This window comes from Dipteris shenzhenensis, chromosome 1, assembly GCF_047967505.1.
Source record: "Dipteris shenzhenensis isolate YYH24624 ecotype China chromosome 1, Dip_SZ_1.0, whole genome shotgun sequence".
NCBI classification, from domain to species: Eukaryota; Viridiplantae; Streptophyta; class Polypodiopsida; order Gleicheniales; family Dipteridaceae; genus Dipteris; species Dipteris shenzhenensis.
In genome coordinates this window covers 47103150-47129751 of record NC_141596.1, presented here as the reverse complement: position 1 = coordinate 47129751, position 26602 = coordinate 47103150, and the positions used below count along the sequence as shown (strand labels likewise).

Genomic DNA, 26602 nt, shown 5'->3' with positions numbered 1-26602 from the left:
TAAGAAGGGATGTATAACACAGGAAGTACAACTCCAATTATAATAATTGGAGTAAAAAATGATACTTCTTCTCAGGTTGCAGCTGTGACGTTCGTCAAGTGGGGCTTGACAGAGTAAAGTACAAGAAGGGTGGTGATAAACATAATTGCCAGTTTCACGTACATACCAAACAAAGGCTATCGGTGGGTACATACATTGCATAAGTGGGTGGTGAAACTAGACAAAGGAAACTTTCTCAATGGGGCAAGGTCTTCATGTTGCAGTAATGCTATTTTGCTGTATTTGAATCAGACTATGTCATGGTGGCCCCATATGTTTGACCTGCTGACACTCCAGGGGACCTCTCTAACAGAAGGTATGCTTGTCAGGGCAAGGTCTCCATGCTGCAATACGCTATCTTGCCCTATTCAAATCAGACTATGTCATGGTGGCCCCATATGTTTGGCCTACTGACACTTCAGATGACCTCTCTAACAAAAGGTATTCTTGTCAACTGTGTTATATGGAGAGAACTTTTTTTCTACATGTGTTAACTCTGCCTCACCTCTTTTCCAATAAACACTTATCTCTTCACTTTCAAGGGAAGAAACACCTCAGAAGGATACACCCAGCCCAACTTAGCCTCTGATGTATAAAAACTGTGGCTGTTTGGTCATGATAGCATGCTTACTAATGTGAGATCCTCCGCCACCATGATATCCACAGCCAGTCTACCGTCCCAAGCATACATGTGTTGATATCAGAGTATCCTTGCCCTCCTGGCAGCTTAGCTGGTCGGCATATGCTACTAAGGTAAGTTTGACCGAGAAGTCCACCAATGACTCCAGCAAACCTTTAACCTTCAAGGTTTGAATATCCTCAAAAGTTTTGTCCTACTTATTATATTTAAACCGTAAAAATGGTGTTTCTATGTACTCAATAACTTTCTCCTAAATATGTCATTTGGTTATTTTATAGAGGGCATCAATGAACTCTTACAACTATCAGCAGATGTCCATACATACAATGCTTTATCCCTACAGATCTTAAAACGTAAAGTCTTATGTGGGCAGTAAAGGGTGGCAATATACCGCAGTATCACCTCCATCACTAGATTGTCCAAACACAGACTTGATTGCTGCAGTTGCTGATGATAATTTCTGTTTTAACTGTCAAAAGATAAACCAATAATTGAGCTTCGGACCTTGTATGCACAACATCCAAGGCTTTTCAAACGTACATGTATCAGAAACTACAATAAAGGTTATGGATCTACCTTCAAAATCTTCCCAATGGAAGCATCTAAAAAGTCTGGAAGGGAAAGCAGGCGTAATGTATGACCCTGGCAAATCATAATACAAACAATTGTGAGGGCGAGAGAAAGTGTTCACCATCTTCCTGAGAAACTCCACCTATTAAACGGATGACGAGTTAACTAAATCAAAATTCTGCTTCTGACCGTTGGTGCTGTGTCAAACACTATGCGAGTGAACTTGCTATATTCAGGCGCCTGCATGAATTGGACAACCTGCAAAACCATTACAGAACTAAGCCAGACACCATTTGTATGATCCTCTATTTTCAAACAAGAACCAGTATATTTGTGACTGCAACTGCATAAGTTGTCTTATTTGAGACCTTTGCAATGGCTATAGCTTCATCAAGCCCAGGAGGTGGAGTATCTAGCAGTTCCCCAAGCTTCAATTCACCTAGCTTAACAAAGGATGGTGCAGATAACAGAGACATTAGGAAGGCTCAATCTTGGCAGATCTAACAGGATCATGTCCATCCAACCCAGAAAAGAATCAAAATAGTAGTTAACCATTTAGTATAGCACTATTTTCCAAAATAGAACAAAATCATTTACCTATCAGAAATAGAACAAAATTCATTTACCTGTTCTACCCATCCACCAAGTCCCATACTGTCCATAAAGTCCTTCACACCACTACCACCATCTTTTGAAGTAGCTGCACGAAACTCTGCCCTTGCTTGCTCAGGATTGATCTAGTGCATATTATCACACAAATAAGCACACTGACGGTCCTACCTATACAACTTCATCTTCCCTGCCTCCCATTCTTAATTGCTTCTTTCAACTTCGCAAAACGAGAAAGTCAGGAAAAAAGCAAAAATCACTCAGTACATCTTCAATATCAAAATGAATCACTTTTTTTGTTTTAAAACAAACTACACAAATGTAACAAAGTCCAAATCCACTGAAATGACATAGATATATGTTCTGAGAAATATCCAACACTAATGAAATTAGATTTTAGAAGAGACCACCATTTACACCCATAGAGGCACAAAACCACCCCTGCTCAAGAAAGAAGGGTGCCACCACCCTTGTGCCATCCGTCCCCAGCTGAGCTTAACGTTGCAATCTCCAACCCACTGGTAATAACGTCTGGCATTGGGTTAACCGTTCCCGACAAAAAAACAAAAAAAAAGCAGCATAAAAGGCAGCCGCAGGCACTCCGCTTTACTTTTTCCCCTGTATAAGCTCACAGCCAACTAGCTGTTCATCATACTTGACATCGAGCCAAATATCTCTCATGCTTCCTCAGCCCAACACATGTTTTGGTGTTGAGTACCGTGGATGTAGTGTAGATAGATTCTTGTGCTTGATTCATTTCTTTTTGTCTACATCATGCTTCCTTCTAGAATTTGACTCATCTATATATATGTCATGGTTTCTTCTAGAATTTGGTTGCATTTGTGAAGCAGGTGCATCTGTCAGTTGGAAAGTAGTCCTACAGGTACTCTTGCCTCAGTTCGGCATTTAGTAAGACACCATCCCACCATGAGGAGGGCCCAGATCAGCAGATGCTACAAGCATGCAGGCTCCATTCATGGATGCATTATGCACTATGTTTGAGCATGGTCCAAGCCTAATGATTGACAATTTGATTGATTGGCTAGCAATTGGCGAGACTGGTCAGGTAGTTAGCTCAACCTTCTAGATCGGACAAGCAGCCCGAGGAACACACAGAGCACATAAAGGCACGTCCATGTCAGTAAACCCCTAGTGGTTGCACTTGTAATGCTGTAAAGTAGCAAGCAGCTTCTTGGTATAGGTTTTTGGGGCCCATAGGCCTGGGAGAGATGCCATGAGTGCAAGAGAGAGGACTGCCACATGGGCAAAACTAGGTGTAAGAAGAAAGATGGGTTTCCATCTCGGCAGCAGAGATGGATGTCATATCAGCAGGGCTACAGCTTGAGCAAGAGAGGCCTAGCCACGTGGGATGTGTTGGAAAATAGGGTCCATTGTCCCACCTATAAATCCCCCCTATGAGGAGAGCACAGGGATATGGTACCAATGTAGGGATGGGGGGTTTCAGGGTCTGATTTGTGTGCATCAAGTTAGGATGCCAATGGAATGATCTAGATGGAGGGAAACATTCACAGGTCAGCCACATGGGCAGCACTGTAGGTTTCCACACAGTCCAGGACTTTGGGCTAGCAACAAAGCTATGAAAGAGGACAAACCTGTACCGATGCTGCAGTAAAAAGTATGGAAAGTGCACTAGCAGGTGCAGAGGCCAGAACTTGTAAGGAAGAGGTATGGATGGTACAGCAGCATGTAGAGAACCTAACATTATGTAGGGTGCAACAGTAGGTACATGCTGTAATGGCAATTGTTGCAGGTCCACTTGGAGCAGGTCATGGATCTGTCACAAATAGGTGTGGCTGGAGATGGACACACTGGTAGCTGCAGAAGGGCAAGAGCACCAAGCAAGAAAGGACACACAGACAAGGGTCAGGAAGGACTACCAGCAGGTCAGCAGTCTGGACTAATAGGTCAGCAAAAAAGAGGGTCTCGTATAGGCCTGGCCTAGTCAGATCAGCACAACTGGGTCGGCCCAGTCTGTGGATGGTCAGCTGGCTTTACAGACAGGGTCAGCTAGTCTGGAATCCTTTATAAAAGGCCTCATTGTGGAGGCTAACATGAAGTTCAGAATAGAAGCATCCCTCACACATTCAAGAGCAATACATGGTGCATACCTACAGCGTAGGAGAACACAGGTTTGCTGGAGTGTGCTGTCTAAGGAACTCACACAACAGATGGTCATTGAAGCTTATGAGAAGCACACAACCTGAGGACAGAAGTAGGAGCTGTATTTGTGCTCACCATAGAGCATCCACGGAACTGGATTGCTGCGTGTTTAGATCGCTGGTGAAGCTTTCTGTAAGGAGTATTTGGCTTGGATTTGAATGGAAGAGTTTTTATGCATGTGTTTGAGTCAATAAATGGTTCTCTGCCAGGGTTGCCCCCCAAAAACCTTGCTTTATAAAAGGCTCCATCAGTTCACCATGCCCTTGCTTACAGCAAGGAAGGAGGGGGGAGGGGGAGGTCCATGATGAGTCCACTAATGTATATTGCCATGAGTGGTCAGGCGTGTTATCACTAGACCACTGAGTCTTTGTACATCCATGATTGATAAGCCTATGAGTCTTTTGTACCATGCTCACTAGCCTGTGAGCTATGCTTACTTGCCTCTAAGATTGTTTCGGGACCATGTACTAGTTGGGTCCTTATAGCCTATGTCACCATGGCTATTGAAGGTGTCTCACATACCTTCCACCCCCACTCCATAGGGGGAATGTTGGATATACGGAGTTTTAGGTGTCAGTCTAGGAGTTTATGTGAGTTTATGAGTGTTTTGGTCATTTTAGGGTTTGTCTCAAACCCTAATTTGTTAAGGTTAGGGTTTAAAAACCCTAACCTATATAAGTCATTGTATTGAGTCATTTTCTTACTATGCAATACATGGATTTCATTTGTGTGCTCTCTTGCTTTCCCCCTTGAAACCATATTCCTAACACATCCTTTTGAGAAACTAAGACCGGGGCAAAAGTTATGGCATATGAGTTCACCTCTCTCAAAAGACATTGCAAATAAAAATTGAAACATTTGTCCATATACGATATGACATGGACTTTTTGAAGAAGAGTCTCATCTTTTATAGAAATATAATTGTTTCAATTAACTGAAGATATTTCTTCTAGTTTCAAACAACTTTCTTGAAAATCTTCCCTTTCCATTCCGATAAGATATTTTGAACTCCTACACTTTCTTCTATTCGAAAAGCAAACTTTGAGATTCCATTATCAATAGCTTTTAAAAGGCCGACTCTTTTGAGCATCCGCCACTCTATTTTGTGCTCTTGGGATATGAAGCATCTGAAAATGGAATATGGACAGAAAGTTTGCCCATTTCATATGATTTTTCGAAAGCTTAGTTTGGGTTAGCAAATACATGAGACTTTGATGATCCGTCTTGACTGTTAAATCACCCCCTAACAGAGTATATTTCCAGATAGTAAGTTTACAGCCAACATATCATATATCCCCATATGTCTCTCGGCATCACGTAATCTCCCACTTCCGTAGGCGACCACATGCCCGTTCTTATGAAGAGCAGCTCAAACACACTCTCCACAAGCATCGCAGTCCACATCAAAGGGCTGATATAAATCACAAACAATAAGAATCGGCTCCTTGGTTAGCTTCTCCTTGAGAGTGTTAAAAGCTGTCTTTTGTCGCTCTCCCCATCTGAACGCTGCAAACTTTTTTGTCAGCTCATGCAATATCAGCAAAATGTCTAATAAACCTCCTATAGTAGGAGCAAAGACCTTAAAAAATGCATAGTTCATGCATTGTTTTCAGCTCGGGCCATTCTTGGATGGCTTTGATCCTTGTGGGATCCATCCTTATTCCATCTTTGGAGATGATGTGTCGAAGTCTATGGATTTCATCTACGAAGAATGCTTCCTATTGATTGAAAGCTATTCGTCTCTGAGTTCTTGAAACACATGGCTAGATGTCTTTTATGCTCCTCTTCTGACTTTGAAAAGACAAGAATGTCATCAAAGAAAGTACCTACAAAGTGTGCCCAAGGTCAGAAAATCGGGTCCATCATCTTGTTGAAAGTAGATGGAGCATTTGTCAAAGACATAACCAAGAACTCGTATAACCCAAAAGTTGTCCGAAAAGTCGTCTTATACATGTCATGAGGATGAATCCTGATTTGATGCTAACCACTCTTTAAATCAAGACGGCAGAAAACAGTGGCTCCCTTCAATCGGTCCAAAACATCATCGATGCATGGGATGGGAATCTATTCTTGACGGTCATTTTATTGAGGGCTCTGTAGTCCACATAAATCCGATAAGACCCTTCTTTCTTTTGAAGCAATACCACAAGCGAGCAAAAAGGAGAAGAACTAGGTCGAATGACCCCGTTGGACAGCAGGTCCTACACCTATGCAATGATAACTTCGGTTTGGGCTGCACTCACCGCGATATGGTGGACAATTTGGAACCTAGCTTCTTGGAATGAGCTCCATAACATGATCCTCTAGCCGCTCTAGTGGTAGCTCTCCTAGCAATGAATCTGAAACACAATCTTTAAGAGCATCTAAGAACTGAAATTTTTATTGATCTGGAGGATCCATGTGATGTTCTTTTTCCTTGACATAAACCATATAAGCGGAAATTGAAGACTTTATTAATTTTCCAACTAAACCGCAAAAAACAACAAGAATTGTCTCTTCTTTCCCTTTAGCAACAATGCGATGTTCTTTGCCTCTATGATTAAAAACAAGTATCTTTTCAAGCATCATGAAATGCACATTTTTCCAATAGAACCAAGGCATCCCCAAAGTTACATCAAATTGTTGCAAAGGTGAAACCATGAAGTCCTCGTGATCCACATGGTTCTGAATATGAATCCAAAGCTTTCCAATGAGTAGTGCACAGGTGCTGACTCTCCTTAGAAAATCTAATGGGCATCAAGGGACAGCCATAGCTCTTCCTTCTTTATCCCTAACCGCATGGCTAAGCAGTTTTTAAAAGTTATGGCCATAAGGAAGCATCCATAGTGTAGGAACCACGTCCTCCTGGTACCGAATTCTGCTTTTCTGATCCTCCCTTCTTTGATTTCTCGAAGGAAGGATGATCTTTGATGAACAAAAGAACTCCAAGGGAAGCCGAATACATAACATTTTGAATCTCTATATGAGACAAGGTGTTCACGTAAGATCATACCTTAAGTGGTAGCCCTGCCTTGTACTTTCCATCTATACTTCGTCAAAGATTTCTGAAAAACAAGAAGCCTGCATATAGGTATCCCAAAATTTTGTGTCATAAACTTCGATAAGCTGTTCTTCATGCATGTGAAAACCGTCCCATTTCATGTGCACTTCCTCCACGAGCTGTTTTGAGAGGAATTGGCGATAGAACACTTTCTTGAAATCTACCCAAGTTTTGGGCTTTGCAGCCAGCAAATTGTACACTCCATTATGCACTGGCCATATCGGAGAGATGCAGACTTACTATGTGAAGCTTAGAAGATTCTTCGTAGTTGTCAACACCAAATCGGATTGGTGTATAAACTTCATAGCTTTTTCCAAATGTCCATAGACTCCATCATAAGTGACAAAACGAACTGACTCGCCTAACTTCGTTGCCTTGGGTGTTGAAGGCTTTTCTAAATGCTTTCGACGTGAAGTAGAGGAACTTGTGCAAAAACTCGTAGTAGATGACTTTCTTGTGCGCTGCTGACTTTGAGAAGTAGAAGATCTCCTTCACTTTTCTCTTGGATGTGGACTTCTCCCTCTTTTTGTAGAACTAGGACAATATCGGAAAGTCATTGGACTGGGGGAACAACGCCGGCTTACTTCCCTATGAACAGTCACCTGCTTAGACATGTGTGGGCCTTTGAAAAGATGCTGAAATCGAGGATTTTTCTTCAAAAACTGCAACTCTTCGATTTTGTTCTTTACAAAGGCTTCATCAATATCATCATTTGGTTACAAGCCCTTCTAATTGGGCCGTTGGGAAGCTGAACTGCCATGTTCTAAAACCAAGATGTGGGAAGTGAAACCGGCCTTCAATAAATTTAAGGGTCAGCCAACACTATTACATGAACAATTCAGCAAATATACAACTTGTAGATTGGGAGCTAGAGTGCCCCTACACCAAGATAAAGACATAGATTGGCCCCAAACCTTGGCGCGCCCCTTTCAGTATTTCTTTACTAAATGGGGAGATTTGCAAATAGATACACAATGAGTTCAATCTCATTTTCATTTACGGCATTTCCCACACTCAGCAGGCATCAGTGTCCCAAGCATTAACCTTACTTGGCCCTCCTCTAACACCCCAATGGCAATAGGCATCCATTTCAGTTCAAACACCTGCATAAAACTTGGAGTTGTTGCTAGCAGCCCAAATAGATTACACAACTCCCCAGACTATCACAGGTGTCAACTGATTCACTGAAATACCCAAGCAATAGCTAGTTTGCCTGCAACCTCGAGAACATTAACTTGAACTGCAAGCATCCACTGTGGACCTGAAGGATGCAAGAGAGAGCAAGAAGAGTGCAAACGTAGAATAGATAAGATAAAGAAAAACATACAAGAGGTGAAGGCTTTGTCTAAGTGACAAAACCTAAATCTATCCACTAACCGTTGTTAGGAATCCTGACTGTGGTTAGGGGAAAAAACCTCTAATGAGGGAAAAGTGCCCCTAACTCACTTATTACTATACATTGGTCACTGCCATGAATTATGGCGATAATTCCAACATCCCCCTGCAATGCCAATGTGATGATGTACGACATGGATTCTTTGCAACTGCTATAGCACTCTAATTATCAATGAGAATTTTAGAAGGACCCTCCAATGATAGGTGAAGATCAGCAAATAAACGGCGTAGCCACACTCACTCAACTGTTGCTGTGAAAGCTGCCCTATACTCAGGTTCACATGAGGAAGTAGCCACAATAGATTGCTTCTTACTTAGCCAAGAAATGCAAGCATGTCCCAAAAAGAAAAAACTACCACTTGTGGACTGCCTAGTGTCATAATCTCCAGCCCAATCTGAGTCACTGTAAGCATTCATCTGCAAGTCACCCCTCCTAGGACACATCAAGCCATAAGACTTTGTGCCTTGCAAGTAACGGAAGATGCGTTTTACAGCTTGCCGATGTGATATCTTTGGGCCGTGCATATACCTGCTCACCTGTGATACTGCAAACTGAATATCGGGCAGAGTATTGCAAAAATAAATGAGGCATCCAACAGCCTAGCTGTAGAGTGTGGCATCTACCTGCATCATATAGAGTAAGCTTCAGCCATGGCTCCATGGGAGTGGCTGTAGGCTTGCAATCTTGCATGTTGAACCGATCCAAGAGTTTTTGCACATACTTGGATTGAGACATAATAATGCCACGTCTATCTTGTATAAATTGGATCCCCAAATAAAAATGTATTGCACATACTTGGATTGAGACATAATAATGCCACGTCTATCTTGTATGAATTGGATCCCCAAATAAAAATGTAACATGTCCAAACCTGGCATGTCAAATGTAGCTTTCAATCAGCTTTGAAATCTACAATTTTTTCTTCATGTGACCCTGTGAGCAGCATGTCATCTACATAAAGAATAATAACCAAAATATCCCCCCCATCCTTCTTGATGTAGAGGGTACTTTCAGTTGGACTATTACAAAGCCCCTTGCTGGTCAGAAAGGCATCAATCTTGGAGTACCATGCACGTGGGGCTTGTTTCAGCCCATACAAAGCTTTATTCAGCTTGCAAACTTGATGTACATTACCCGAAATTTCAAAGCCAGGAGGTTTTTGGACATAAATCTCTTCCAATAAGTCTCCATTAAGAAAAGCTGTTTTTATGTCCAATTGATGAACATTCCAATCAAAATGTGCAGCCATAGCAATAACAAATCTGATAGTGGTCATCCTGAAAGTAGGAGCAAATGTCTCCTCATAATCAATGCCCTTCTTATTCTTTCCTGGTGGTGAATCCACAAGATTCCAGGTCTATTTTTTCTCAATGGACTGCAACTCATCTTGCATGGCATTCATCCAATGCACATTGTCCTTAGCTTCTTCAAAAGTATCAGGCTCTTCCTCATCAAGAAGAGTGCCTGCATAAGCTGATTCAACAAAAAGAGCCCCCCCTTCGTGCCTTGCTGCACTACGAGTTCTACCAGCCAAAGAAGCATCAAGTTTACTCTCCCTGAGAGTTTGGAGCAGCCAATTGGAAACAGATTTGGCTGCATGTATTTCTGTAATCTCTTGCCTAATAGCATCTTCCACTGCGTGGGAGCCTGATTCAAAACGTAGTTGGCACACATGAGACCCTCAAGCTAAAACCTGTGAGGCAACCTTTTGCTTGTGAGCATGCATCTATCCATCTTTATAGGAGTTCTATTCTTCCGCTCAGCTTTGCCATTTTGCTGAGGGGTAAGCCTCATTGTAAGCTGATGTGTGATGCCTTTCTCTTTCAAATAAGCTTCAAATTCATGAGACATATACTCCCCCTTTCTATCTATGCATAGAATCTGAACCGTGAGGCTTATTTCATTCTCAACCTTTGCCACAGAGTGTTGAAAATGCTTAAACACATCTGATTTTTTCTTTAAACAATAGACCCAAGTGTAGTTTGAGTAGTCATCAATAAATGTGACATAATAGAGATAACCACCCAACGCAGGAGTCCTCATGGGACCACAAACATCACTATGAATGAGTTGTAATTTGTGAACAGCTCATACTGCACCATCCTTCTTGAAGGGAAACCTGTGCGTCTTTCCAAGTATGCACCCTTCACAGGCATGAGGAGGTGACTCCAAAGGAGGCAAAGCATCAAGCATAGAATGTTTTTGAAGTGTCATCAAGCTGCCATAACTCATATGCCCATATCTAGCATGCCATAACTCCGCATTTTGCATAGCAATAGTGGGAGTACAAACTGCAAGTGCATCATCTGATCTTCTCTCAAAAACATCAAACTGAAAAAGACCACGAAACAGTGTGAAAGATAGTCTCAAGGCATAATCATCTTCCCTATCTCAGACTGCACACTTGTCATCTTCAAAGACAACCTAAAATCCTCTTTTATTGAGAGAGGACACTGAAAGCAAATTCTTCTTGATTCCAGGTACATAAAGCACATCATGAATTCTTAAATTTGTGCCATCTGTGGCTGTAAGTACAATCTCACCAATACCACGAACTGAATAAGACGAATCATTTGCACAAGACACCCTTTTTCCAACAGGTGATGGATGCAGAGAATCAAACAAATACTTCCTCGAAGTGATATGTTTGGTGGCACTACTATTAAAGTAACAATTATTCAATGTCTCATTGACATTAAAAGCACATAAATCCTTAGAAGCATCATAACTGCAAGTCAGAAAAGCATGAGAGTCATCCTCAAATGTGGCTGTAATATCTCGAGCAACCACCTCAAAATCAAGACTGCAAGTCAAAAAGGCATACTCTTCTTCCACTAAGTTGGCTGAAGCATCACCACCATCATGTGCATGAGGAGCTGAATCTCTGACAGCCATACATGAATCCTTTTTCTTTTCCTTGGCAATTCTTTTCTTGCATTCTCCTATGTAGTGACCCGGCTTCTTGCAATTATGACAAACACCCTTTCTCTTGGGCTTCTCTGCATCATTCTTAGCCTTGTGAGAAGGCCGTCCAGAATCAACTTTATGCTGATGTGAAGATTGATTTGCATGTTGCTTATGTTGCCCCTTCCCTTGGGCTTGAATTTCGAAAGCATGGCATGCTCACCAACTTGTAAAGCCATGTTCTTCCTGGTTTGTTCTTCCTGCAACAAAAGTCCTATCAACTCATGAAAGGGGAGAGGGTTGCCACCCCCCCTCAAAGACAAATTCAATGAAGAGTGAAAATCAAGATAAGACTCAAGAAGAGAATTCAAAGTGGTAATGACCATCTCTGAATCCGGAAGGATCTCATCAATATTCAATAATTGCTCTCTCAAATCCTAAAGTTTAGCGAGGTGCTCAAACATAGAGTCACCCCATCCATATGAGTATGAGTCAACTCTCTCTTCAGGAAAGAGACCCTGGCATCATTGCAGGCTCAAAACATACTCGCCAAAATATCCCAAGTTGCCTTTGAGGTCTTGCATGACCGAATATGCGAATAATAAACCTTTTGACAGAAAGGAAGATAGCTGAAAGTGCTAGTCCATCACGTGAATCCCATTTTGTTCCTGTGTGGGAGCCACCACCGCAGCAGCTGCTGCACCTAGCACTTGTCATGCACCCTGAGCTTGTCCTCTACCCCTTCCTCCACCTTGTTGAGGAGAAGTGGTAGGTGCAACCACATTCTCTGGCCATGTCTCATCCCCATTGACATAATCCCATAAGTGCTAGTCCATCACGTGAATCCCACCTTTTCTGTTCCTGTGTGGGAGCCAACACTGCAGCAGCTGCTGCACCTAGCACTTGTCCTGCACCCTGAGCTTGTCCTCTACCACTTCCTCCACCTTGTTGAGGAGAAGTGGCAGGTGCAACCACATTCTCTGGCCATGTCTCATCCCCATTGACATAATCCCATAAGTGTTTGCCAACTATTGCGAACCATAAAACTCCATAAGCAGTAGTTGGTACCATCCAACTTATCCTCCTGTGTGAGAACTCCAACACTTCATTGGGATTGTTCTGGGCCATAACTGCCAAAGAAAATGCAGCAAATACCAACAAAAATTCCCTTCCTGGGAATTAAGGTGCACAGCACAAATTCCTTTCGAGATATTGATGCAAACTGCCCACTGCTCAAAAAACAGCCAATCAATGGCTCAAAATGCAACAGCCCAAAAGCATAAACTCAATTGAATCTCTGCCAAATGTGCCTGCAAAACACCTACAAAAAGTCCAAAAGCCCCAAATATAGGAGAATGTGTGTCCAAAACCAAAGGACACCTTGCTGTCTCGGCCTATCAAAGGCTCAAAATGCACCCAAATAACAAATAACCTGCAAATGCCCAAAATTTGCCAAGAAACACTGCTAAGTCTGCAATGTGACTCAATCTGAGTCCAAAGTTGCTTGCAAAGTGTCCAATTACCTCGAACACTGAGGAATTGCAGCTCAATCACAAAAGCCCCAATTTCTTGGGGGTAATTGCAACCAGAAGAGGGAAAATTGAATAAAAGGCCCAAATGTTGCCAAAATTAATTTGCCTGCAAAAGCCCCAAATCTAACTGCAAATGTGTGCAAATGAGCACACCCAAAATTCCAAAAGCACCTGCAAAGAGACCTACAACACAAAGAGTTGTACGGACAGCTGCAAGCAAGTACAATCACACGTGCAACCCTGGCAACAGCTACTGTACGTAGAATCCGCCAGTACGAAATGGTACCGTACGACGTACGGCTGGTGTACAAGATGGCGGGACAGCGTACGGAATGGTATGTGTACGGACGGGGCTGCAGGGCCGTACGTGTGTACGGCGTCAGTACGGACAAAGAGAGCGGGACCTGTACCGACAAAATGTGCAATGGTAGTGTTCGAACGGCAAACAGTATGGATGTACGTACTGTTGTATGGACGAGCAGGTCGAGACTAAGTACAGATTCCCGTGTTGAAAGGCCATGGGCTCTTGGTCCAAGAGCAGACAGGCAAGCTTGATGATGAGCTCTAGGTCCAGAGGCAGAGGCAGGCTTTGATACCAAATGAAGGATGCAAGAGGGAGCAAGAAGAGTGCAAACGTAGAATAGATAAGAGGAAAACATACAAGAGGTGACGATTTTGTCTAAGTGACAAAACCTAAACCTATCCACTACCCGTAGTTAGGGATCCTAACTATGGTTAGAGGGGGAAACCTCTATGAGGGAAAAGTGCCCCTAACTCACTTATTGACTATACATTGGTCACTGCCATGAATTATGGGGATCATTCCAACCAGAGCACCCTGCCAATTAGTGAGCAAAGGAAGCAAAGGAGGTCAAAAGACTCACTTCAGAACAATTTGCAAAGATAAGTTCATTCCATTATTATCCTGCCCTTCAAACCTCAACTGATACATTAAAACAACCACTGCTCACCAGGCTGGTCTCAATGAGTAGACCCGGACCTGTGTCCTGTAGACCTTGCGCAGCCAGGCCCTTTTTAGAGCAGTTAGTAGCCAATGGGTGTGACCCTGCAGGTAACCAGGCCCTCTACCAGCGTTCTCAACCAGCAAGGCCCCAACTCGTGCTTGTACGTGCCTTACTGGATGCTCACATCAAGCGGCTCATTCGAAATCAGCTACCTTGTTCCAGCCGCCAGTCACAACTCCAACCAAACCAAACTCTTCAGTCAAGGAAAGAGCGTACTACAGCTACGTACGAGTCCCACAGCACCTACAGCATTTTCGACTAAGGCTTTAACGGCCAACACTGGCACCCAGCACCCCAGCAATTCTCCTGCGTAGGAGCTCATAATCAGCCAAGACCTCTTTAGCGTTTACATAGATCATACAACGCCCAAGCAGCTCTCTGCCCATAGTCTGTCAGCAATGAAAGAAGCCCTAGTGGGCAGCCAAGCATTCGCAATGTCAAGCTAAGGCCCTATGAAGCCTTCATATGTGCATATGCTCAGCCCGCGTCATAGCTCCTCCCCCGTCGCCCATCAGCCAACAACCTTTTTCCTTCGTAATTCTTCCTGGGAGCTTCCATGGGCAACCTTTCCAAATGCATCCCAAGCATGGGAATATGCCACATGGCAGCCCACGTTTTAAAAAATTCCCCACGGGTCTTTAATTTGCCCCTAGGCCCTATCGGGTCAAACCAATGACCAACTTAAAGTTTCATTTGCCCCTTGCCCCCCATTCCAATGGCCCAACCTTGGATCCTTGGGGCTTTTTGCCCCCTCTTTGGACCCAACCACAATTTTTACCCCCAAGGCATTACCTGCTAGGGGTTCTAGCACACCAAGCAACCCATGACCTTGCTCCTTGTTTTCCTAGGGTCCTACCCACATGCAGGCCAACATGCATGTGTTAGAAATCACACCCTCGTGTTTCAAGGAGGTAAACACTTACAGGTGAAGATGGGAGCTGGCCCGATACACGATGAAGTAAGAGTAGGAGTGGCTTTTGGTTGTATGCTTCAACCACTAGTCCAATATTTGGGTCACAAAAATTAGAAAATATAGTGTATGGCAGCCCGGACTGAATTGCGATGAGCTAGGGGCCTCCTACGGACTGAAGATATGTTGATTCTTCGAAATGACTGCTATCCCTGCTTAAACGGAGAATTCTTTGGATCGTTGCCACCAAGGAAAGTGCCTAGACTGTGCTCTAATACCACTGAAACCTTAACCACACCACAAACTCATCTCTCAGAACAAAACGCAGCTACTCGTGTCAAATCGCACTTTGGAAACAAGCTTGAAATTGGCTAGAGACTTCAATCGCAGCGCTATGGGGCAAATAGCAGATGGGAGTAAACATCGTCTAGAGGCTGGAAACTCCGAACAGCGTGTTTGGAGCTCAACAACGAACCTGATACACGTAGAGAACAGATGGGGAGGGAGAGAGAAAACAAGAACACAGCATTAGGGGTCATAAACACATGTCTACATTTACACAGAGGCCTTACTACTTGTCATGTGCACGGATCGGTATCTGACGTGTACTAGGTACACAGAACTAGCTCAGGTTAGCCTGGGGAGGCTTAGAGCTAGGCAGGCTTGATTCTCGGGTTGAGTGGCAAGGGTACGAACTATTTATAGGTTTTCGCTATTTTTGGCGCCGGGGCCCGAGTCTATAAAAGAGGCCCAGGGGGTTCAGTTCTCAGTGTGCAGTTGGGAGCAAGTCTCGTTCCCAGGTGCTAGGTCTGATCTTGGATTGTGTCGCGGACGCGCGCCTGCATCTTAGCGTAGCCCAAGGCCCAGTGGCAGATCCAGGGCTTCACAGCGCCACCTGGTGGTATGGGACACCAGGCTGGTTGGGATCTGATTGGGAGTTCGTGCCAGTAGCTCAGCTCGTGGCTCGGGGGGACATCTTCTGATTCGGGATCACATCCCGTAGATGTCACGGTTGGGTGGTGAGCAGCCTGCTCAGTTCTGATGTTGTGTGTGGTTATTTTGCAGATCAGGGGTTTCAGGAGTGCTGGGATGTGTCAGTTGGTATCAGAGCCAACTCCTGAGGTAGGAACTTCTGATACGAGAAATTTGACGGATTTCTCTTCCAGGTATGCCCTAAAATTCGAGATTTCCTGCTGCGTTTTTGCTGTCTACCTGGGGTAGAAGGGGTGAGGAAATATCTGGAAAAGGAGGAAGAAGAGGAGTGAAATTGAATCGAAAATTCTGAAGGCTACAGAGAGAAGTCTGAGGGAGGAGAAGGAGAGCAGAAAGGAAGGAGAGTAGGGCAGGAAATTGACAGCCTGGGAGTAGAGTATGCGGGGAGTAGAAAGGACGCAGTTAGGCGGGGCTGTAGGGGCAGGACAGCCTGCGCAACAGGCTGACCACAGCCTGCGCAACAGGCTGCGAACAGCCTGCGCCTAGGGCTGCGTGCAGCCTGCGCAGGAAGCAGGGCAGGAGGAAGGTGTTTTTTGCGAAAAAAGCACCCCTCCAAAGTTGGAGGGGCTCAGGTGCTTTTTTCGTAAAAGCACCCCTCCAAAGCTGGAGGGGCTCAGCCTTCTTTGGAGGCCTAGCTTCCAAATTAGGCCGCCCTGCACCCTATATAGGTGGGGGCTGGGTGCTAGGCAACCCACAAGCAGCCCCAGATTCGAGATCTTACCTTGAGATCTGTGCCAGCCCGCCTCGCCCTTCAGCCTGCGCCCAGTTTCGACAGCTTCTCTGCTGCAGCCCTTGCTTGCGTCAGCCCTGCACAGCTCCCAAAGTTCCGTACCAGTCCGTACAGTCACAGCGCCAGCCGTACAGCCTGTACGGACTGTTTCGCTTGCTTCTGTACCTGCAGCTGCTCTGCGCCTGCACCTGCAGCCACCGTACGGACTGCGTCAGCAGCCGTACAGCCTCTATCGTTGACTGCGCATCCGGTTGCAGATTCGGGGAGGCACCAGGGCTCGTGGTCTTCCAGATTTCAGCATCCTTTCTGTCAGATTTATCTGGGACGGTTTTCTTCTACTCCATCTCCCTCCGTGCTCCGTTTCAGTTATTTATTTCTCTCAGCCTGTAATCGAGTTAGTATTCAGCCATGTCTGATGCTCCGAATCCCGAGTTCACTATGGGAGAGCAGGAATTAGATTACACTCCAGTGGGAGAGGATGATCAGGGTCTCTATGACGACCTGATCACTAAGAAAGCCTTCAGTGAGTTCACGACTGCTCTAGATGGTAAATTTGAGCAGGTCAACGCTAATCAATCGGGGTTGACACAGCAACTCCAAGGGATACAAGCTACCTTGACTCTTCTGGCTAGCACGGTTCAGGCACTCACGCATGTGGATGCCATGGCCTCCGTGCTAGGCCCGAATATCACTCCGGATCCCTTTCCAGGTGACCAGAAATCAAGAACAAAGGAGGTGGTTGACACTTGGCTGCACAAGTGGCAAGTTCACTTCCAATTTCACCCCTATCCAGACGAGAAAAAGATTCAGCTAGCAGCAGGGTTTATGTCAGGTAAAGCCTTGCTTTGGTGGAAAGAACTTCAGCCTAAGCCTGACACTTGGACAGAATTTGAGGGTATCTTCAGGAAGGAGTTCCTGAAGAAGGAAGATGACTACGATATCGTCGGCAAGCTCAAAGCCCTCGATATGTCAAAATTGAATTTAACTTTTGAAGTTTATCTTCAGAGATTTAGGGATCTGCAAACCAGGGCCACCAAGATGGATCCTGTAACCTTGTTAGGTTTTTTCGTGGATGGTTTGCCAGACTCCTATAAGTTACAGATTAAGAATAACAAGTGCACAACATTGCAGGAGGCCATGACATATGCGCGCATATATGATGATACCATGGCCGGAACCAAGGCAACCACAGTTACCGAGACCAGCGGAAAGAACAAACGCAAGTTCTTTCAGCATGCGACTGGTATTGGGGAGACGAAGTCTACGGACAACGCCTCCAGGAAAAGCTTAACTCCTGCGAAGAATGGTAAGGCCCGTTTCCTTCGCACTCTCAGGCTCAAGAAAGAGGGCCGGTGTTTTTATTGCGAGGAGCGGGGCCACACGAAGAATGAGTGTCCTAAGCGGAAGAACCAGAGATTGGTGCTAGGACCGAAGCTCCAGGCAGGTCCGCGTACCGCAGCCAAGGGAGCCAACCAGGTTACAATGACAGGTATTTCAGTAAATGTCATTACCTGCCCCTTTCTTGCAATTGTACCTTTAATACTTCGTTGTTTGGTTCCCATGATCTTTTCCGAGTTTATGGAGAAGTTAGGGACCAACGGGTTCACATTCTCTTTGATCCGGGCAGCTCTCACAATTTTGTTAATTACAAATTTGTGCAGAAGATGGGGCTGTCCACAGTACCTAGCGACCACACCTACGAGGTGCAGCTACCAGCCGGGAAGCAGTTTTGGGATCGCAAGGTTGAAGCGCTTCCCATCCGGATTCAAGCCTACACGGGAGCTCTCACATGTTATGTTATGCATTTAGAGCATGTAGACTTGCTGATCGGGATAGAGTGGTTTAAAACCCACAATATCCAGATCGGATGGACGGAGCATACCCTTTCTTTTGAAGACAAAGGCACCCAATTTTGTATTCAGTGTGATAAGATTATCCCTTCTCAGGGGCCTATTGTATCTGCGATGCAGCTTCGGAATATATTGAACACTTCTCATTATGATGTCTATCAGTGTGTTTTGATTCCACTTTCTTCATTTATTGTTTCGGTAATTAACAAAAATGAATTAAGTGTGTTTGAACACCGAGAATTGAGAACGTTGTTAGATAATTTTAAGGACGTATTCCCAGCTCAACTGCCGGAAGGGTTACCTCCAGAAAGGGCAGTAGATCATCGCATAGACTTAGTCCCAGGGGCTCAACCTATCAGTGTACCACCGTATAGGATGAGCCAGGTAGAGGAGGATGAGTTAGCTATCCAGCTTCAGGATTACCTGAATATGGGCTATATCCGCCCAAGTAAATCTCCTTGGGGTGCACCTGTCCTCTTAAGAAAGAAGAAGGATTCTTCCTGGAGGATGTGTATAGATTATAAACGACTCAATAAAGTTACAATTAAGAACCGCTATCCTTTACCTCGTTCTGATGATTTGATAGACCGTTTGGCCGGAGCGAAGTATTTCACTAAGATTGATTTGCGTACGGGTTATCATCAAATCCGTATCTATGCTAAACACATAGATAGGACCGCATTCCGGACTAGGTATGGTCATTACGAGTTCCTCGTATTACCTTTTGGTTTGACCAATGCTCCTGCTACTTTTCAGCAGATGATGAACGATTTGTTCAGGGATTATCTGGGCAAATTTGTTGTCGTGTTCTTAGATGATATCTTGGTATATAGTAAAACGCTTGAGGATCATATAGGACACCTTCGGGTTGTCTTACTTGTTCTAAGACAGCATAAGCTTTATGCCAAGATGAGTAAATGTGACTTCTTTATGAAGGAGATCATTTACTTAGGACACAAGATTTCTTCTGAAGGTATTAGCATTGATCTGGATCGTATCCAGAAGGTTTTAGAATGGCCTATCCCTCAGACTGTGAAACAACTTCGCTCTTTCCTAGGATTTACGGTATTTCTTCGGAAGTCAGTCCGTGATTACTCCCAAATCACGGTACCCTTGACCAACATATTGAAAGGTCGTGGACGCAGGTCTACTCAGCCGATTCCTTGGAATGATGCAATGAACAAGGCTTTTGAAACCTTGAAGTTATCTATCAAGGAAGCACCCGTTCTTGCATTACCCGATCCTACCCGGCCTTATGTTTTAGAGGCCGATGCGAGTGATTATGCGATTGGGGCAGCTCTATTCCAAGAGGGCAGACCTGTAGCTTTTGAGAGTAAGAAGCTAGACGACACTCAGTATCGTTGGCCCACACTCGAGAAGGAACTTTATGCGGTAGTGTATGCTCTCAAGGTTTGGAGACACTACTTGTATGGTTCAAAGTTCCTTGTATTGACTGATCACCAGTCAATTAAGTATGTGTGTGATGGATCAGAATTGAGAGGAAGGAAAGCCAGATGGGCAGAGTTAATGCAGGATTTTGATTTCGAAATACGTTATCGTAAGGGTTCGTTGAATAGTGTGGCGGATGCCTTAAGTCGAGTTAAGTTTGTAAATGCTTTGTCATTTACGGAAATATCCTCAGACCTATTTCAATCCTTGAGAGGGCTATACGCAACTGATAGTCATTTCAGTTCTTATTGGCAGAGAGTCCAGGATGGGAGCTCCATGGTTGACCAGGACTCAGGGATTGTGCCACCTAGGATACAGGCGGCGGGAGGTCAGTGGATGATTAGGAACGGCTTGCTGTTCCGGAATGAAAAGATTTGTGTACCTGATGTTCTGGACCTCAAATCCAAGATTCTCTGGGAGTGTCATGATGCTCCTAGTGCGGGACATCCAGGTATACATAGGACTCTGTCTCTTGTGAAGCATACCTTTTATTGGCCTAAGATGCGTGCATTTGTAGAGAACTATGTGGTAGGTTGCCGAGTTTGTCAGGTTACTAGGGCTGAACGCCTTAGGAGCGCGGGCTTATTACAGCCATTACAGATTCCAGGTAATAAATGGGAAAGTATTTCCATGGATTTTATTACTGGTTTACCTCGAACGCGCAAGGGTCATGACTCTATTTGGGTCATAGTCGACCGTTTGACAAAAATGGCTAGATTCTTACCTACAAGAACAACTATTTCAGCTGTTCAGCTGGCTCACGAGTTTGTGGACCACTTGTTCAAGCTGTATGGTTTGCCATCTGACATAGTCAGTGACAGGGACTCAAAGTTTACAAGTAACTTCTGGACACTTCTATTTGAGAAGTTGGAAACTACTCTAAGTATGAGTTCCTCGGATCATGCACAATCCGATGGCAGTACAGAGAAGGTCAACCAGTTGGTTGAAGACATGCTTCGGGCATATGTATCTAAGAGGCAGTCTTCATGGGAAGATTATCTACCCATGATTGAATTTGCTTACAACAGTGCAAAGCATTCTAGTACAGGTTATAGTCCTTTTATGCTTATGTACGGGTTTCAACCTAAGTCACCAGTTATGGTTGGATTAAAAGGGATTCAAAATGATGCTGCTAAGAACTTCTTGCAAGACATGCAGGAAATGTTGCAGTTTGCCAAGGAGTCTATTAGAAGTGCCCAAGATCGGGACAGATTTTATGCTAATAGACATCGTTCACCTAGAGAGTTCTCTGAAGGAACGATGGTATATTTGCGAATTCCTAAGGAATCCAAGAGCCTAAGTACTGGTTTCGTTCCGAAATTATCCCCCAGATATTGTGGCCCATTCAAGGTCATTAAAAGAATTGGACCAGTTGCATATCGACTAGAATTGCCTCCTGATGTTAAAGTACATCCAGTCTTTCATGTCAGTAGACTGAAAGAAGTATTGGGTGCAGATGATCAAATTGTTTCTCCTCATGAGATTATAGAAGTTACAGATTTAACTTTTATTCCTCACGAACCTGAATCTATTCTTGAATTCCGTGAAAGACAGATTCGAAATCGTACTATCACGGAATACAAGATTAAGTGGAAGGATCGTGTTGAGGAGGATGCAACATGGGAGACATTACAAAACCTCCAAAGAACATTTCCCGATTTCTTACCGAACTCAGGAGTGAGTTCTTAGAGGAGGGGGAGTATGTCATGTGCACGGATCGGTATCTGACGTGTACTAGGTACACAGAACTAGCTCAGGTTAGCCTGGGGAGGCTTAGAGCTAGGCAGGCTTGATTCTCGGGTTGAGTGGCAAGGGTACGAACTATTTATAGGTTTTCGCTATTTTTGGCGCCGGGGCCCGAGTCTATAAAAGAGGCCCAGGGGGTTCAGTTCTCAGTGTGCAGTTGGGAGCAAGTCTCGTTCCCAGGTGCTAGGTCTGATCCTGGATTGTGCCGCGGACGCGCGCCTGCATCTTAGCGTAGCCCAAGGCCCAGTGGCAGATCCAGGGCTTCACAGCGCCACCTGGTGGTATGGGACACCAGGCTGGTTGGGATCTGATTGGGAGTTCGTGCCAGTAGCTCAGCTCGTGGCTCGGGGGGACATCTTCTGATTCGGGATCACATCCCGTAGATGTCACGGTTGGGTGGTGAGCAGCCTGCTCAGTTCTGATGTTGTGTGTGGTTATTTTGCAGATCAGGGGTTTCAGGAGTGCTGGGATGTGTCACTACTCAATTTCAGCGATAACTGAGGATAACACGTAGTACTTAAGGAAAAGGCATATCAATGTGGGTCCTTCAAATAAAACTGGATTGAGCTTCAGCAGAGTTCTGGTCAAATGGTGACACACTGTGGAGAGATGTCTTTACACATTTCATATCAAAAGCTCCATGTATTGAGAGTATTACACAAATTTGTCGCTTGAAATTTTAGGACTGAAAAGATCCCCCGCTTCAAAACCCATCCACAAGTCTTTCTAACGAAGGGGGTGAAAGGAACCAACAGCAAATATTTTCGTTCCACCGGTTTATGGTTGATGCACAAAAGCCTATGGTCATGGCAAAGTTGGTATCCCGATCTGCCATTTGGTGATTGAAATTTTGCATGTATTCACTCTGAAGCAGAGGCCAAAGCTTTTTGGTACCGATGTACGTGTTGGTAACTAGGCAAATTTCCTTTATCAAAGAAAAGGAAGAAAGCAACGTAAAAATTGCAGATTAGACTGCAAAAAGAGGAAACTTCACAGATGCAAGGTATAAAATGACAGTCAGAATCATTAGCTCTCCAGAACAGATGGGATAACTTTTGAACTTGATGCCCAATCCAGCTTTCAGAGGAGGTTGATTGCTAAATACCTCCATTGCGAAGAGAGGAGAGTCAGGACCTTCAACAGGTACAGGCATCCCACCAGTTAAATCCTGCTCAAAGAGATATGGAACTTTAAGCTTCACACTTAATCTGCATGTGTGTGCACAAAATATGTCACATACCAAGAACATACCTGTGCAAATGAGTCACTTAAAGAATGAGCAGGATCAGTCGAAACCACCAGGGTGGAATGGCCACTGTTTGCAAACCTTACTGCAAGAGAAGCAGCCAAACTTGTCTTTCCTACACCACCCTTGCCACCAAGCATGTAATATTTACGGGTTGTTCCTGCAACCATCTGTTCAAAACCAGTTCCAATCTCCGCTGGAGTTGCCACCGCCCTTACTTCTGTTGAAAGAACAATTCGAGTGAAACCCTGTCAGTTGTTGATTAACATAAATTTTGAGTTTGGAAAGTCTTCTACTCAGTTTTTTAGCTTCTATGATGTTGAAGACGATCATGCCTAGTTAAATCCATCTAAAAGACCAACCAGTAGACCCAATAAGAGCAGTAGTGTATTCTTTAAATGTATAAGTCTTACCAGAATACTTACCTCACATCTTAAAAACCTCATTTGTTGTCCATTACCTCTACAGCAAGCTCTCCCCACAGACACTAGTGTACACACTCACACACAGATCACTCATAACATACTTAGGGTGGTACCCGCTCCAAATATTTGCCAGAGACAAGCTACATATCAAGACTTCTCAACAACATCTAGCATGACACCTTGCAGAGAAAGTTAGTTATGCACCAATCAGTTGTCACCCCTGAGAGGTTTGATACCTAAGTCCAGTGTCCCGCGGCTGTGATTGAAAGTACAAGACTTGAAAATCATCAGTCAATTGGTGAAAGTCAAGGCGGATGAGCTGAAGCGATGTGCAATAATTGATGAAGCCCGCATATGGGTATATGACCTAGAAGTGTCCACATTACTTGAATACACATCAGGTGTCTTCCAGGCTTGATCCCATGAATGCCCAAGAAGAGGCCAAGGTCCAAACCACTTATATTACAGGCCCGAGGACTCACACCTAAAAAAACTTGAACAATAAAAGAAACCTAGAAAAGGATTATATGTTAGAGAACCTGAGCATGTACCAACTACCACAACAAAGGTCCTGATTCTATGTCAAATAATATAGAGAGCTTGCTAAAATCCCCGCAGGCGGAACTTGGAAGACTCCCCAAAGATAACACAACCTTCACCGAGATCACTCACTCATGTGTAAACAATTGCAAAAGACACAAGCACAGACCTGAGAAGTGCGCAGCATATAGAGCAGCCAAAACATGTGTAAAGAATGCTTCAAAATAGAACAAACCCTGATACAAAAAGAGACATCAGTGTAACACCATCAAAAGTCCCTTGATGTGGACCCCAAGATCAGCAGGGCTGGAGCAGGAACCAGCAGAAAGACGCATATCAAAGGGCCTTATATAGACAGCAGCAGGTCGACTGACTGCTGAGTCGGATGGATTACAGACTGGGTCAGCCAGTCTGTTGACTAGTCGGCCAGGTTTGGCTGCAAAGCCTATAAATGGATCCTTTAGGGACAGACATTCGTTCCAGGGAGTCCCAACCTGCCGATCACACATCAGGATGAAGACGAGGGAGATCAATGGATCTACACCATCGGTTCTTACAGGGCAGAAGTACCAGACATCTGTAGCACACCTAGGTGTCCACCTACACACTACAGGAGAGCATAAGGTGGCACATCCGAGGGATCTTTATCTATAGAGAACATTAGAACAGAGCTTTTGCAAGGGTGCTCAGCCTTGAGCAGCTACGTTGGCAGAAGAGGAAGAGTATTTACCTAAGAGGGTGCAGCAAACGTAGCCACCTTTTCATACTTTCCATTTTTGTACTTGGTATCTATCTTGATATATATTCTGTTTTGGCTTACATCTGAGTTCTCTTTCCAATCTGTGTTGCCCTCTCTTACTGTCAAATAAAGCACATAGGTGTTCCATACATGGACCTTCTGATTTCGGGGTAATGCTTCGCTGCATGGGAGTTGGTCTCTTACATGGTATCAGAGCCAAAGGTTGTCATCGAGGTATAGCCTTGCTCGTGATGTCAAATGGAAACACAAAAAAGGAAGGATGCCAACAATGATGACAGGGACTCTCCTGGCCTGAAAATGAGAAGAAGAGAAAGGACCCACAAAAATGCTTCTATTGTGACACGCTTAACAAAGGGAGATTTCTCATTGTGGAGGCTTTCAAGGCCGGCTACAAGTTTACTCGACATTGGTGACTGTCAAAAAACAGGGAAGAATCTGCCAGGGATGTCTCTAGAGGGTTTCACTACTCCATATATCCAAGGTCCACCATGTCACATTATTGCTTATGAGATTAAGTCCCAATGCCCTCTGCCATGAGTCATCGCAAGCGCCAATGGCTCCAAGCCCCCTATCTTCCATATTACTCACATAGTTCCAAGCCACGAGGGCGATTAGGACCACCTCAAGGCCCCAAAGGCCCACATTTTCCAACAATGACAAAGACTTCAACAAGTTCTAGTTGTTGATTAGTGAAGGTGCCCGTGAGACTTTTCCAAGCAAGCCTAGTTACATGACACTGAAAAGTCCAGATGATCATCGTGTCAAAGCTTTATGGTGGAGATGTGGGATCTGGAAAATCAAGGAGATGATTGTGCCCATGGAGGACCAGAGAGTGATGGTATTACTCCAAAGATGGCTAGAGAAATTAGCTTTATGGTGGAGACGTGGGATCTGGAAGATCAAGGAGATGATTGTGCCCGTGGAGGACCAGTGAGTGATGGTATTACTTCAAAGATGGCTAGAGAAATTAGACCATGTCCTAACCTCAGATCTATTAGGTAGTCAGGCCTAGGCTTTGATAAGTCTATACCCTAGTTAGTCCAGTCATGGATGTAACATGCTATGGGAGAAATCTCGATTCAAGCAAATCTAGATAGCATAGAGGAGAGGAATCTGAAGAATGCAGTCATTTTCTCATGATTGTCGAGACAACTACGGATTCGGTGATACCCCAAATCTAGCTAATAGATACGGCACATAAAGCATGGAAGATCTTACAGATCTTTTTGAAACTAAAAACACTAGGAGAGTCATCATGCGCGAAAATCAGTTGTCTACCATGATGATGGGGAAACGAAACAAGCCCACAACTTCCTTGTAAGAGTGAAGATTATCTGGGATCAACTAGCAACAATTGGTCAGAAGGTGGCCAGCAATCAGTTGGCCATGCTCTTGGTTAGTAAGCTTCCAAAGAGCTATTGAGGGTTGGTGTCGATTCTCATAGCTGGTGAACAAACAAGGCCAATAACGTTCAAGGAGCTGGTCACGTGGTTGCTTCAAGAAGCAGCCTAAATGAAGCTCTATGATGGAAAGCCTAAAGATGATGAAAAGGCTTTCGTGACCAAACACAAGTATGGCAAATAGAAGCTACAAAAAAACAAGGATGCCAACAATGACAATGAGGACTCTTTTGATGGTGAAAACTAAAAAAAGTAAAAGTGCTAGGAAAGTGCTTCTATTGTGACACGCCTTGACATTTTGCTAAAGACTGCAAAAAGACGAAGGCTACCAAACGTAGAATAAGGGCCTATCTAAAATGGCATCACCCAATGTGGCAAGAGATGAACTACGATTAGTGATGAGTCACGACACCATTCCTCATTGAGAAAGAGTTTGTAGACCCAGATGTCACAGTGTTCATGAGAGACATTGAAGAGTGGAGCAAGAATTAGACTTTGTGGTGGAGGTTGGAAGGTGTTGCTTAAACTTGGGATGTAAGGACTAGTCCAATTCCACCAATGTTGTTTTTAAAGGCAAATGTTAAAAAATTAGGTGCTCATTTGGGTTTGCGACAAAA

At 44.2% G+C, this 26602-nt stretch overlaps 1 protein-coding gene across 2 annotated transcripts in view; it reads right to left on the bottom strand.

Annotated features, from left to right (window-relative positions):
* Positions 1-26602, bottom strand: part of LOC147905943 (ATPase GET3B-like) — a 221915-nt gene that overhangs the window by 8743 nt on the left and 186570 nt on the right. For both annotated transcript variants that reach the window (XM_087375746.1, XM_087375739.1), the window contains 7 exons: positions 22866-23080; positions 22720-22782; positions 1876-1986; positions 1618-1692; positions 1439-1507; positions 1256-1321; positions 1071-1148 (listed from right to left, as the gene is read on the bottom strand). In XM_087375746.1, the coding sequence (XP_087231872.1) occupies positions 1071-1148; positions 1256-1321; positions 1439-1507; positions 1618-1692; positions 1876-1986; positions 22720-22782; positions 22866-23080 (677 nt within the window). The remainder of the gene's footprint in view (positions 1-1070; positions 1149-1255; positions 1322-1438; positions 1508-1617; positions 1693-1875; positions 1987-22719; positions 22783-22865; positions 23081-26602) is intronic.